We start from the raw sequence: 15,845 nt of genomic DNA on the forward strand, positions 1-15,845 counted from the left end.
GCTACAAGCAAGAACTGACAGTCAACTCAATGTCTACTCTGAACTATATAATTTAAAAAATGGGTCATGCCCTAAACACTTTGGCCTCTACACGGGTCAGCCCTGGGCAAGTGTTCTTCTCTAGGATGCTATCCAGGCTCCATGGATGTTTGGCACGTCACACCACCTAGGCACGCTAGAGTCTTACCAGATGGGTAATTAAAGCAGTTAAGAAAGCTACTTTTGTTAGAAGGAAGCAAGATCTCAAAGGAGGGCTGTTGAAGAGCTGATGATTTATGATTAGGGTACAAAAGGGAAAAGTAAGCTTGTGTAATCAATGCCATAGCTGATTACTGCTTGTATTTCCTGAGACTATATTTTCAGAATTAAGAGCATGCACAGAATCTTGAATGAATCACTGCTGTTGTGAAGTTCCTTAAGTTGATGTATCAGAATTAAACCATTTTTAACCTTATTTTTATTTTTTAATTTTCCTTAAGACAGACCCTATTTTTCTCTTAATTAAGCTAATTTTAGCTTTTAATAATGAATAAAAAAAGAAAAATATACAAGTATGAAATTGTATCTATCCATTCCTGTGTTCCACTCCTTAGTTTAGTTCTCCACATCTTCCACCTAGAGAGCCAGGAGCCATAGCCAAACACCAAACAAGTCCATGGACCCAAGTGCTACATGAAGGGATGTTTTTCTAGCAGTTCTGGCTTTGTACTTGTTTCCTGTATTGGCTGTAGGATTGCTATGAAAGTAATCCTGTGGATATCTCCAGCTTAGTTTGTGGTAAATCATGCTACAGTGTATTTACCTTTGACTCATCTATGGTTTTAAGAACTGTTACCAAATTCGTTCATCAAAATATTGCAGCACAGCTTCTTTCGAAGAGTTAAAACACAGTCTTCAAAGAAATGGCACAAATATTTAAAGCTGTTTACTGACCTGCAGACCACACCTTAATTTAACCATATATATTTCAACTTTTTTTTTCAATCCTGTTCCTACAGAACTCCCAAACAAATCGGTAAGTTCTGCAATAAAGATCTGTATTGTATCCTTCTACTGTATCTGTTTTACAGGTAAATAAATTGAAATAAAGTGTACTTTGCCCAAGGTGCATAGAAATAATACTGGATAATGAAGAATTATTCACAGTCTTTAGCCTAACAATTTCACTAAGATTAGCAACAGGATCCTCGTGGGCAAAAGAAAAAGAGATTCTCCCATTGAAAAAACCTGCAGATCATCTTTACTTACCTGGCTTTCTACTGAGACCAAAGATTTAAATATCAGTTAAACATTTCTGACTTCATTTTCACAGCTACTGTTGACATCTTTGATCAATGACAACTTAGGATAATTAGGAACTGACAGAAATATCGGCAGCACTTTAATAAAATTTTAATAATTTTACCTTGGACAGTGTGAGGCTGGTTTTTGAAATGGACAGAGTTGTTCCACTGTTGTTTCACAGGTAATAGCCTGAACTGAAGAAAGTAAAACAGAAACAAATAAATATGTGCTATTTAGAAAAATCATAAAGTAGTACTGAGTTTATAAGAAATTAATACTAACCTGTTACTTTAGAGACAGTGAAGGAATTAGCTGACTGGTATTTTCTGAAGAAGAAATAATAGAAATTGTCAGTAAATAATATATTTCAGTGATTTCTTCTAGCCAGAAGTATTTTTATTAGAGAATATAGAAATTAACTCAAGACACTGTCCCAAATCAGTTTTTACTCACTGCACCCCCCCCACCCAGTTGTGAATCTATTTATTGCAATGACACATTTATTTTGTACTCCCACTGAATCCATCTGAAAAAAAAAAGAATGCATGTTAAACTCTTTCAGTAGTTTAATTTGCTAAGAGAGTAGTCTGCTAGGAACAAACCATGCAATATATTTGTCCCTCAAAATGTAGCATGTGGTTGCTCAGAAGCATTCATCTACCAGAAGAGATCATTCACTTTCTGCTCAAGATTCATTCCTATAAACTACTCCAACTCTGAAAACAGTTTCTCCTCACAGACTTTCTGAAACATTTAATTAAATTTTATTTTTGGATCTTGTGTCATCTGTTATCAACAGTATCACTGAAAACCCAGTATAAAATGTAACAGTCATTTTTTCTCAGTAATTATATGGTACCCAGATGCATTCATTTCCTGTTGTTATAAAGAGTCAGGTATATAGATTATGTCGTTTCATTCCAAATTGATGAGCATTTCTATTTTACTCCTCTTATATTCTGTTTTCCTTCTCTTTTACTCCTTGGATATACCTTCGATTCTGATATTTTTCATCTGTAACACAGAAACTGATGATGTTTTTGGCACCCATAAAGCTATTTATTATTAAAAAAAAACAGACCAAGGAAATGATTCCCTGTTCCCCTTTGGAACAAATTGCTCCTGGAGACTCCACTGTTTGCCTGCATTGGTTTATTTAGTTGTATGGCCCATCAATTTCACATTGTTTTCACTGAGGTAGTTCATACTTCTGTTGCCCTAGCATTGCAAACACTGATGGGGGTATAGTTCACTGTACTCTTTTGCTGATTATTTGTTGTTGAGATATTGAGAACAGCATCCTATACTAAGAAAATCCAACAGCTGAAAAAACATCGTTATTAGCAATCCTGATTAGAAATCAGAGGAGCTGAAGATTAGGAAGTTTGCTGTATGCTGCACTGACAGTCCCTTTTCTGTATTCCCTATTCTGGTTTGCAATACACAATAGAGGTGAGATCCACTTTATGTCATCTATTCATTGAATGGACATGTAGTTTATGCAAGGCTCCATATAGAGACACTGGTAAGTCAGGTAGCTGCAAGGTATCCCCTGCCTTATTGATGGGCCTTTGGAAGGTTTGAAACTTTGGTAAATAATCTTTATTTATCCCGTAGCCAACAAAACCAAGTGTTAATACCTTGCTCTGAGTTCTGATTCTCAAAGGATAGGTGCTAAATACACTCGGGTATGCTGGACATTCATACAGTTTTGTCTCATATGGCATAGAAACACAGAGATTTCAACTGATGGAAAATCAATTGCTTCTAGTTTAAAAGATTGTTTTACAGTTTATCTACTCTCAGACTTGCTCCTAATATGTTAGGTTTGGTATAATCCAGAGTTACTTGTCTCATTGTCTCAAAGCAAGTAAAAAAAGAAATATTTGTCTGTATCTTCATTTTTAGGTGGGTAACTGAAACCACAGTCAGGTCATCAGATGATCCAAAGAAACAGATTGATATCAATGCCTTAAGTGCATTGATAGGTAGACCAAATTATAGGTCATTAAATTTGGTCTACTATTGGCTTCTCATAGGACTGACTACCATTGGCTTCTCATAGGACAGTGAAAGCTTCTAGCAGCTTCTAACAGAAGCCACCCTATAGCTCCCCCCACTACTAAAACCCAGCTACCCTAGGTTAAACCCATGACACAGGTAAGTGTTCTTCTCTATGCTGGATTAGACTTATCTGTTGAAAAGAGAAATTATCACAGGTGCACAGCACAGAGTGTATGTACAGTCTCTGATGATCACCTATCTCCTTACCCTTGGGTTTACACCTGAGCCAAATACATCACTCAGCAAAATTCTATTTTCTTTCAGTTCAATGTCACTCCTACATTAACTGTTCCACACATACTACTATTACATATATACTAATTATAGACAAAAATAAGGACAGAAATGTACAGCTCTGAAGAATACATTACTATATATATTGGAGTGTAATTTGCAAATATTAATAGTATCTTAGATTCAAATATGCTAATACTGATGTTTTCCTATCATTGGATAATTACATAAGAAACAGCAAGTATTCTCCCCTTCTGTGCACTGCTTTTCTGGATTTTCCCAGAAAATTTCTCAGAAATTGTGGAAGTGCGATGAAATCATCAAACATATAGGAAGAGGTGTATTTTCTACTTGGTTCATATTCTTCATATGTACACTACAAGAGGGTCACTTACAGAAAAAACCTTGTAAGATTATTGCTTTCTTAACTGTCATAGATTGCTCTGTCCATGGTCCAACTTTGGAAATAATACTAGCTTTGTTCAAAACGTGTAAAACAATCTGCCTTCTTTCACATCATAATTTGTCACTTTTCTGTCCACCATTAAACACTGGCTAAAGTTTCAGAATGGATACAATAACTCCATATCCATGTGCCTTTCTACAGCATTTTCATATTCTTTATGACAAAAAGTATGAGAAAAATATTTTACTGTGATATATCCTGTAGGAACTAAAAATAAACATGTGAAAACCTTTCCATATATTTTAAGAAAACTTACCCAATTGACTGAATGCCATTTCTATAAGACTTGATAAAGTAGTTTTTCCTCCCTTGCCTAGTGACATCAACCCAACCACCTTCATTGTCTAGGATGCCATAATGTATGGCAGCTTTACAAATACTGGATTGCTGAAAAACAGAGCAAGAAAAGTAGTTTCATGTCAGACAATAATAAGGTTTCAATTACAATGTGTCATTAAAACCTTGGTAGAGAGTCTATTAGGTTTGGTATGGTCTATGTAGGTATTATTTCATACAAATAAAACATCACTTTGCCTTACTCAGAGATAAACTGTTCTTATTTACATTATACTTGTTCACAGTAGTTGTTATTTCTTATATTGTTTTCCAGACCTACAGAGTAAATGCTATACTTTCAGCTAGCATTAAGGTTTCTCAAGTAGGCCTACCTTATTGAAACAATTTATACAAGTGTACCCACAAATTGCTGTACTTTTCCTTTAATCGCACCTTCAGATATTTACATTCAAACAAGTGGACATAAAAATTCTACTTCTGCGTATGTGTAAGTATGAAGCATATTTGGACAGTACATGCAGAATAGCAGATGCAAATTTAGGTCATCTGATGCTATCTTAAACATTTGGTGTTAGCTTTTATTTTTGGTGAATGTTGATATACTCAAAATGCATTCTTAAATGATTTTAACTAGTATTCCAACAGAAAAGACATTTCATTAAACACTCTACTGGTACAAAATCTAATTAAAAAATATTTATTTACCATTTCATAATGTACACTTCCAATAACTTTGGCTTTGCTATCCAAACAGCCAGCAGGACATTCATACCTAAAAGAATAAAATACAACTTGGTCTTAAATCCTGGGATTACAAAAAGGGAAAATATTCCAGCTCATGTACAAATACAGCCTTTCAGAATAATCTCAAAATGACAACCGTAAAATTTACCATACCTATTGCAAGTTGTTCCTTTGCACTGATCTCTTAGCCTTACTTCACATGAGACAATCTGAGCTAAAACAAGCAAAAAGCAAATTCACTGCAGTGAATTTCATACTATACAATTTAATTTTGTTGACCACTTGCAAATCAGGTAAATTCCTTACACATTTGCTGCGTGCTTATTACTTCATTTTTCTCACTGTCATCAGTGCCTGTGGAGGCCGAAGGTGAATGTGTTCTTGGCCGGCTTTGCACTGTTGCATCCTGGGCTTTGGATCGTTGACGTTCAATCTCGTTGGTTTCCTCTTCTGGTTCATGGGGAGAATAAGGTCTTTCTGAATCCTCTGTTTCAGAAAATGGGCAAAAAAAATAATCTCTCAGAAAAAAAAAATCAGTGTGGAATGTAAATCCCTCACTGTGTTTCAGTAAAATGACTTTGTTCTCATAAAATGGTGGAAAAATGAAAGCAAGAAAGACTTCTCACTATTTCATAAGATAAAGAACACAAGATTAATAAAAACATCTCAAGTATGTTTGTGATACTGAGCAAAGATTTTTTTTTTCTAGCACATGCAGCACAATTTAAGCATGAAAATGCTCCTGTTTTAGTACCTTTATTCCATCAGAAAATCAATAGAACAAAGATGATCTCTGTTATACATGAGTTTTACCAAATTCACAGATGATATGCAATTAAGGAAGCTTATTTCACAATAAAATACACCTGAAAATGAGGCCCTTCTATTCATACACAATGAAAATAATTTTGAAATACTTACAACTGAATCTACATTTCTTACTTAGACAAGAACTATAAGGAAGGTATTTGGGCACATTTATGCACTTTCATATGGTCCATATGAGATCTCAAAAGTTATTAAGAAAAATTGCTAAATTACTCATACACAGAACAAAGCAAAAAGAAGTAGCAGCTTCATAATATGTTATGTTTCAATGCTATAAAATATGAATAGCATTCCAAAGATTTTAAGAAGTTAATAATCATCCTAGCCTATATTTTAATTTCTAATGTCTTCTAGTTTTGTTCTTGATTTTTCATATAGCACATGACTATGTCATTGAGATAATGTTTCCCTATAAACAAATGACTGCATAGACTTCCACTGTAATAACAAAAAGGCATAAATAGCACACAGCAACAGTCTCCATCCTTGTGCACTAAAAGCCCTGAATCAGCACTTATCAGCAGGAGTTCAGTACAGTCCACTCTGATGAGGCTCAGCCTCACATACCATAACTACATGATCTCATTCATCATAGTAAAGAAGGGCCCTACCGGGTCTTTGGGTATATGCATAATATATACTATTCCACTATGTTAAGGCATAATGAGGAAAGAAATCAAAAAGGAAAGGTTACATTTCTATTCCCATTTATAGTTGTAATGCTGAAATAGTACTTACCTCTGTAACAAAGATTTTCTCTACAACCTCCTCCAAAACTAGGGGGACATGCAGAACAAGGGCGACCAGGTTTATAAGGAGCATGACCCCACCAATTACCCCTTTACACAAAAAGAAAAAAAATAGCAAAAAATACCTTAATAAATAAATGTATTAACATTAAACAGCATTTAGTATGTCAACAAATAAATAATGAAAGCCAGCAGATACATAGACTGTAACTTTGCTCTGATATTCCCAAGTAACAAGCAATAGGATGAGAGGAAACGATCTTAAGTTGCTCTGGGGGAGGTTTATACTAGATATTAGGAAACATTTCTTCACTGAAAGGGCTGTCAAGGACTGGAACAGGCTGCCCAGGGAAGCGGTGGAATCAGCATCCCTGGAGGTATTTAAAAGACATGTAGATGTGACACTTAGGGACATCGTTTAGAGGTGAACTTGGCAGTTTTAGGTTAACAGTTGGAGTCAGCGACCTTAAAGGTCTTTTCCAATCCAAATGATTCTATGATTCTATACCGAATACATAGGACATAGTTGAAAAGTCCATGAAGAAAAATGCTGAAGAACTGATGTAAATTGCTGTAAGATCTTTTCAGACTGGCATAGCACTGTAAGACTAAGTTCCTCCATTACATGAGAACAGGCTCCACTCTCCTAGATGGAATATCCTATAAAAGTTGATCTTAACCATGAGCTTCCTGTTACACATTCCTTAAAGTCACAGCGGGGAGATACAAATATCACACTACAACAAAGATCTCTGATGCTGTATACTAAAACACAGACCAGAAAACTGAAGGACTAGAAAAATCACAAGAGTATTTGGGCAGCCAAAGCCTGCCTTGGGAACAAAGTAACAGTACAAATGATAGAAAATCCAAACTGATCTCCTTTCAGATTATTTAAAGTATCTTGCCCCCCCAAGATATTTCTGGGTATCAATCTACTTACTTAGGAGAATAATTGCATACAAGATAGACTGCTTTTGGCCAAATCTGTCCCCAGATGTTCATGTTATGACACAAATTAATTGCACAACCAATTCTGCTACTTGTAGCCCAAACAACCTATGGAAAACGAAAGAGAAAAACGTAAAACCAAAGCTGACAAACTTAAAATCATAACTATCTCCAAACTTCAATATATAAAACTCAAATAACAGAAGTGATATATTCCCCTCTGTTATAAATGGGTTGAAGTGACCTAATTACAACTGCCAAAAGGCCATTTGGTTATACCCTTAATAGAAAGAAAAGCTTTACCTTGATACAAAAAATGCAGCTCTCATTTTATACATATAAATGGTCTAAGCATATATTTGAAAGTGTAGCAAAACATTTACAAAACGTGATCTGAAGAACTGGTTCTTGGAATTACAATTTAGAGATGATTGCGAGTTAGAAGTTATGTTCCTGTGCCCTAATGTTCTCAGTACAACCTAAAGGCCCAGAGGGGTTTGGATCGGTTGGACTGAGAGAACAGATATCTTTCAGCAGTAAAAGGAAGTAAGATAAAGGATAAAACTTAAAAAAAAAACCAACTCATACACCAAATAGACCCAAGTAATGGATTTTAAATGAATATGCTTTCATGTCATTGCCATCAAAGGTGGCTGTGCTCCTTATTCACCTTTCATTGCAGATCTCAAAATAATCAGAGTGACAAAGGCTGGAATCTTCAAATTAGACAAATATGACAGGTGTTGAAATTGTATTAATTCAAGGTAAGCCAAATCTGTAGATCCAAAAGGATACCACAAAAACACTGTATATGTATTGATCTCGCATGTAATGGTAAGTGTAATTATATTTAGAAAAATGGTAAATAAGAATATGGAGGTAATTCTGTTTTAAAATTAGATATAATTGGAAATTATGCTACTAAAGAGAAAATAAATGTTTAAAAATTAATCATTTTTAGGTTTTCAAATATTGTATCACAAATTTTATGTGGACTGTAGTATAATCTGAAAATCATATATTTCCCATTCACTGAAAACAGGACTGGCTCCCCTCTGCCAAAATTCAGGCTAGATACACAAATTTCAGAAGTAAGCAATAAATTAGCTTTATGCAATTTTAAAAACGTGCTGAAATTAAAGTAATATCTTAAAATCTATTCATTGATCTGAGGAACTCACCTAAGAAAATATTTCTTTTTTTAAAAAATGAGCTGTTTCTTCAGCTTATTACAGAAAGGACTATCAGCATACCAGCACAGAGGCCGGATTATGCGAAGTGCAGTGAGCAGCTACACAGTGCTACACCGGTGTTCGTGAGCTTTTTCCTTAGTCCTGATAAGGAAGTGATATTTATGAGCATGAAGTCTAAAGATTTGTATGGCAATCCTACTCTGTTACTAATACCCAGTGCTTTTAACCATGGAGTCTAAACAAGCCCTTTTAGGGCTTTTGTGCTATGGCATATACTGAAAGTTTAGTATGCTCTAATTATCATACAGCAACATAACTGGAGGTCTCAACCACTCTTTTCCACAGCTGATAAAAAACAAACACATCTACATACCTGTGTGTAATGTGTACAAACAGGACCAGAGCATCTGTATGGACAATATGGATTGCATTCATGAGGATAGGGATACGTGAAATCTCTCACTTCATCATACCATGCTTGGACATGAAATGTTGGAGGTCTGTACCTATGAAAGCCAGTAGCAGCGTATGAGATCATTCAAAAGTTGTAGCTTCTATCATTTTTCCTTTAAGTAATAATCAAATTTTGTTAAATTTTAAAAAATGTCATATGTTGCATAAAACAGTATCTTAAACTACCTTCCCCAATGTGCCCCCAAATTCTGTCCAATTGATGGAAGAAGGTTTGCAGGTCCGTGCTCCCACAGACAGGTTTCAGCCCATGACTCTGCAGATCTCTCCAGTTCTGTGTCCCATGTCTGAAATTTGAAAGAAAAGAAAGGGAAATCTTCTTAGAAATCCTTGGTGTGTATCTCATTCTATAAAAAATAAAAAAAGAAGACTGTCCAGTTTTGAAGTTTCTTTTACTGAGGCAGAAGACTGAAGAAAAAAGTGAGACTTGAAAATTGCATGCTCCATTTGTGTTACGTAAGAAAGAAAAATGTTTTCACCACGAGAAAAAAAAAAGTTTTAATCCCATTGCAGCATTCCCTTTAGAAACCATGTGCAGCTATGCTGCAGTGAATAAAGCACAAATACGAAATTGAAAGGCTTAGTTCAACTTTCCAAGCTAAATTAAGTGCTTTTTCTATCTTGAGATTTCTTTTTACTTATGGGCACTTTTCTTAGCCAAAAGGGTATTACCCAACATGCTTTCAAACAAAGCTTTATTTCCTCTAAACCAATAGTTCATGTGAAATGAATGCGATTTTCTCTTCCTTTTCTATAACGAGCTTTTGTTGAAATAATACACAATTCAAGCACAAATTATGAAAACTAGAGTAAGGTTGTCATTCATTGATTTTATCACTAGGTTGGCAAGAAAGGAGACATTCATGAGGCATGCTCAGGACAAGTCAAAAAAAAAGATCATGAATTACTGTGTATCACTATTGTTTATCCTTATTTTTAATTCTTTAAGAGACATGGAAGAATAGGCTTGTAGCTGAAAGGCAAATCAAAAAAATCATACCATACTCTGTATGCATAGTTTTTACTGCACTAATCTGGGGTTTGCTCAAAGTGATCCATCCCTCTTGCACAAAGTATCCATAATGCTGCTTGACTTTTTGAATTTCTGGAGACCTGCAGAAACAGTTTCCAGATACCTGTCTCTCTGATACCAATGCTCAGGTTAGGAAACTATAGTATTTCCTGGGGAAAGAATCTCAAGTATTTCATCATAAATTCAGATTAAGTTTCATAGATTGAGACTATGCTATCTAAATAACAATAATTCAATATTTCCAGATCCAAATTCCCATGCAGCCACTGGAGATCATGTCTACAAATTTTTGGCACAGATGAAAGGCAGAAAGCTCCTTAACACAACCAAAGATTACACAAATATAACAGACAAATTCCACATGCTAAAATTTATTTTTCTATTGATTTTGACATGCAGTTTTCATGTTATTAATCAGATTACCCATTAAAAACAAATATGTCCTTGGTTATATAAGACCATCATTATATCACTCAATTTAATCGTAGAATATCTGTTCTTGCTTCTCTTCTTCAGAGGTCTCCAGTGTATTGCATTCCATTCTGTCTTATTATTATCATACAATCACACAGAATCACAGAATATGCCGAGTTGGAAGAGATCCACAAGGATCACTGAGTTCAAGTCCCAGCCCTACACAGGACCATCCCCAAGAGTCACACCAGGTGCCCCAGAGTATCATCCAAACGCTTCTTGAACTCTGTCAGGCCTGATGCTGTGACCACTTCCCTGTTCCAGCACTCAACCACCCTCTGGCTGAAGAACCTTTTTCTAATACCCAACCTAAACCTCCCCTGACACAACTTCAGGCCATTCCCTCAGATCCGGTCACGGGTCACCACAGAGAAGAGATCAGTGCCTGCCCCTCCTCTTCCCCTCACAAGGAAGTTATAACTGCAATGAGATCTCCCCTCAGTCTCCTCCAGGATGAACAGACCAAGTGACCTCAGCCACTTCTCATACATCTTCCCCTTGAGACCCTTCCCCATCTTTGTTGCCCTCCTTTGGACACTCTCCAATAGCTCAGTATGTTTCTTATATTGCAGTGACCAAAACTGCACTCAATATTCAAGGTGAGGCCACAACAGCACAGAGCAGAGCAGGACAATCACCTCCCTCTACTAGCTGGCAATCATCAGCAAGTAAGAAATTTACAGAGTACATTTTGACTCCCAAAATGCAATATTTATTTTGACAGAATTACTCAAACAGTATAATAACGACAGAATAAATCTTTTAATCCACCTTTGGATACAAAGCCCATTAATTTTAGAAGACAGTAGGAATTTTCTATTCACCCTTCTGGGCCAGTACTTTGATATCATAAACTCCAGCATTCTTTAATCTTCATAAGGAAATATTCTAATCTTAAATCACAAAATTTTATATGACAGTTTGTATAAATATTTTCCTCTTCCCTTTTGTTGTCACACTATCATAAATAGTTCTTCTCCCTTCTGCACCCATTGTAAAAAAACAGGAAGGTTAACATACTTCCTCCACATACATATTTTGTTCTTATAGATTGTAGTACCATTGCTTCATCATTCTATCATGAAATCACAAGATCATAAAATTTTAAACAAAAGCCACTACAGTTTGTTTTTGTCGCATATATTGTATGACATTAAGTCAGTTCAAAATCTTATAATATGTAGATTTAGCTCTGAGCATGAACAAGTCATAAAGTTAACATATTTCCCAAATCATTGCTGTTAAGAATGGTTTTACCAACTAGACTCTGAAATGCAAATTTAGAGTAAATTAGACTTATGATAGACGTGGTGGGTCTGGCTGAGGTGGAATTTATTTCCCCATCACAGCCCTCACAGTGCTGTGCTCTGCATTGGTAGCTAGAGGAGTGTTGATAACACACCCATGTTTTGGCTACTGCTGAGCACAGCACTGTAACATTCCTTCTTCAATCGAGGGCAAGATCCTGGGAGGAGATACAAGTAGGCCAGCTGACCCACACTGACCAAGGTGATATTCCATACCATAGGACATCAACCCAGATATAAAACCTGAGGCAAGGAGCAGGACTGGAGGCACTCACTGTCTCTGATGTCTGCCTGCTGACAACCGTTACATGTGCTGGAGCCCTGCTTCTCAGAGAAGTGGTCGACCATCGCTGCTTATGGGAAGTAGAGATTAACTGCTGGCTTCTGTTTTGTGCATGTATACGCTGCTTTTGCTTTCTTTTTTTGCATAAACAGCCTTATCGCAACCCACTATTTGTGTTGTTTTCTTTTCCCACCTTACTCTCTACCCTGTCCGGTTGGGAAGGGGAGGGATAGAGCGGCTGGGTGGGCACCTGGCATTCAGCCAAGGTCAACCCACCACAGTCCTTTTTGGTGCCCAGTTGTGGGGCACGAGAAAGGCAGTTATATATATATATATATACACACTGCATTGCATTGCATCGCTTATAGCTTTACTTTGCTAGTTTCGGGAACATACTAATACAAACTGCTTTTGTACTAATGGCCTTTCTGTGCTGGGGGAGCTGTCTTCTGGAGAACTATTTGAGACTGATGGAGGAATACAACCTTCACCCCCTTCCTGACTGATATAAATGGCTTTATAATGAAGTCACCCATGCTCCTTGCTAATCCTTATGTGAGCTGTTTAGTAATGTCACTGCTACTAACCAATATTGTCAGAACATTATGGAGTTTGTGGAATGTGGTGTTATCTTGGTGTAGGAGAAAACAAACTTTAGGTGATAATATATTGGGATATGCCCTGAGGGGCCCAGTTCCTGGGTGGCAGGGAGTGTGGAAGGATTCCTAAGGTGTTTGACACCTCCCATTACCCGGGACTTCACACCTGATGGGTATTCAACCCTAGCAAACTGACACATCACCTCATGGAAGGGTGCCTTGCCTACCCCAATCAAAACCAACAGCTTCTTGCCCTGGCCTGGCCTGTGCTTATCGAGCCACAGTTCAATACTCTCAGAAGACTGTAGTGGAGGCCGGAACCCAAACCGTAATGGAGGACACTCTAGCTGAGACAAGGACTCAGATCGTAACACCTACAGGCTTTTTGGTGGCCTGTACGGGGAAGTCATGAGGATTTTGAGATAAGGATAGTAATTGGCAGAGGTAACGAGCAAAACAAGTATTGAATACTGTTCGAGAAAGAAATGATCGTGGGGAATTTTTCAAGGGGTGGATTTTGCGTAAATTGTTCACTTAAGTTTGGTGATTGGTGATGTTATTTTAATTTTTGGCGGGGGGAATTTTCGTTATATTCTGTTTTGGTAGGTTGTTATTTCTTTTGTTTATGTAAGGGAAGGTTGTGTGATGAATGTGAAATTTAAAATTCTTAAATATGTGATTCACAGAGGTGAGGAGTGGAATGTGGTGGGTTTCTGTGGCTGGGTTTTGGTAGCAGGGGGGCTACAGGGGTGGCTTCTGTTAGAAGCTGCTAGAAGCTGTCCTGTGGAGCCAATGCCAGCTGGCTCCAGGATTGGGCCAAGCCAATTAGAAGTAACAGTAACGCCTCTGTGATAACATATTTAAGAACAGAAGATTGTTGCATAGAAGAAACTTCAGCCAGGGAAGAGCAGACTGAGAACATGGGAATAACGACATAGACACCAAGGTCAGCGAAGGAGGAGCAGGAGGTGCTCCAGGTGCCAGAGCTGAGGCTCCTGCAGCCCGTGGTTCAGACAATGGTGAAGCAGCTGTGCCCCTGCAGCCCATGGAGGATCATCGGGGTGCAGAGACCCAACTGCAGCCCATGGAGAAGCCCATGCTGGAGCAGGTGGATGCATGAAGGAGGCTGTGAACCCGTGGGACGCCCAGGATAGAGCAGGGTCCTGCCAGAGACCTGCGGCCCATGGAGACAGAAGCCCACGTTGGAGCAGGTTTTTCCGGGGTAGGACTTGTGGCCCCTGTGGGGGACCCACGTCAGTACAACTCATTCATGAAAGACTGCACTCCATGCAGGAATGACCCATGGGACAGCAGTTTGGGAAGAACTGCTGCCCGAGGGATGGACTCACACTGGAGAGGTCCATCGAGGACTGTCTCCCATGGGAGGGACCCCTCAGGAGCAGGGGAAGGACTCCTCTCCCTGAGCAGTGGCAGAAACAACAACTGACCACAACCCCTATTCCCCATCCCCCTGCACCATTGTGGGGAGGAGGGAGAACAAGAAAGGAAGGAGAGGTGGGGGGAAGATGTTTTTAAGACTGTTTTATTTCTCACTCTTTGGCTCTTATCCTGTTAGTAATAAATATAGGTATTACCCCCATTTTGAGTCTTGCTTTGCTCGCGAAGGTAATCAATCACTGACCTCTCCAAGCTCTTTACTCATGAATCCTTAGCTGGTTTTTTTTCCTCTCTCCTCTGTCTAGTTGCAGAGAGAGAGTGAGAGAGTGGTTTTAGTGGGTACCTGGTATCTGGCCGGGGTCAACCCACTACAGTAGATCAAAATTTGGGCACCTGCTCAATTTTAGAACTTCCCACTTCAAAGGCTAGCTACAATTTCTTATAGCTCTGATGAGCTTCAGAAGGCCACTAAATATTCTCTTGTAAAGCATCTCCTCACATTTTCGACTTTTAAAACAGAAGCCATGGTTAGAAGCTCTACTGTTCCATTTTTTCACCACCTAAGTTTAAAAATATTTTATGCAGCTATTTTAACTGAAATAATGATTTATTTTTTTTAAGATTAGAGCTAGCCAATCAATTTTAGCTGCTTGAATCAATTCTTCAAGCTACTGAAGTAGTTATCTTTAACAAAATTTTCTTTTAAAGAGTGATGATAGCTATGCATGACAGAGCGATCCAGAACTCTGCAAGAATAGCTTTTTGATGAAAAACTTAAATTCACCGTTAATCCTCCTGACAGATGAACACCCACGCTCCAAGTGCTGTTGAAATTGGATATGGTCTTTAAAGAAAGTTCCGTCTTCTTTAACTGTTTCTCTGCCTTCATCCACAGTATAAAATACTGTCTTTACTCCCTTTACCCCGCTTGCCTAGCCAGAGATAAGCAGACTTCCCAGTTTCTAGGCCACAATCTTAGCTGCAGCAAAGAAATATTCATGTCTGAGCAGACAGTCTTAAGCTCTTCACAGAAAGCATAGTGCAGCAGACAATATCAGCAATGAGGAGTTTGAGGTGTTTGGATATTTCTGTCCATTGCACAGTCATTCCCGACTCCAGAAAAGGTTGGTGTATGAGCCAAAGAACCAACTCCACTTTCTTCATGAATGGGGTTATACATGCAAGATTATTTCAGGTAGGAATTGGCACGCTTAATTCAGGTCATAGCTTAAGGTTCATCACGATGCAATCACCCTAATTCTTCTTAGGCTATAGAGTTTAAATTTGTCCTACAATTTATGGTGAGGTGAGCCTCATCATAACGCACTTTCCTCGAAGCAGCCCCATTTATGATTACCAAGATATAGCTTAATTTCTTTCTGATTTTAATCATTTCAGAATTGTTTTGAGATGTGATGGAGTAAATATCAAAAGCATTACATATTCAGACATAAAAAAATCTGTCAAGTG

At 37.7% G+C, this 15,845-nt stretch overlaps 1 protein-coding gene across 4 annotated transcripts in view; it reads right to left on the minus strand.

Moving 5' to 3' along the window:
• CRISPLD1 (cysteine rich secretory protein LCCL domain containing 1) overlaps positions 1-15,845 on the minus strand; it is a 76,987-nt gene that overhangs the window by 44,055 nt on the left and 17,087 nt on the right. For 3 of the 4 annotated variants that reach the window (XM_064650498.1, XM_064650492.1, XM_064650507.1), the window contains 10 exons: positions 9,450-9,568; positions 9,184-9,316; positions 7,610-7,725; positions 6,656-6,756; positions 5,396-5,575; positions 5,243-5,303; positions 5,051-5,117; positions 4,305-4,435; positions 1,567-1,610; positions 1,406-1,478 (listed from right to left, as the gene is read on the minus strand). In XM_064650498.1, coding sequence (XP_064506568.1) covers positions 1,406-1,478; positions 1,567-1,610; positions 4,305-4,435; positions 5,051-5,117; positions 5,243-5,303; positions 5,396-5,575; positions 6,656-6,756; positions 7,610-7,725; positions 9,184-9,316; positions 9,450-9,568 — 1,025 coding nt within the window. Of the gene's footprint in view, positions 1-1,405; positions 1,479-1,566; positions 1,611-4,304; positions 4,436-5,050; positions 5,118-5,242; positions 5,304-5,395; positions 5,576-6,655; positions 6,757-7,609; positions 7,726-9,183; positions 9,317-9,449; positions 9,569-15,845 lie in introns of those variants that run through there. The other variant, XM_064650514.1, reaches the window with a different exon arrangement.

Source organism: Pseudopipra pipra, chromosome 1, assembly GCF_036250125.1.
Source record: "Pseudopipra pipra isolate bDixPip1 chromosome 1, bDixPip1.hap1, whole genome shotgun sequence".
Classification (NCBI taxonomy): Eukaryota; Metazoa; Chordata; class Aves; order Passeriformes; family Pipridae; genus Pseudopipra; species Pseudopipra pipra.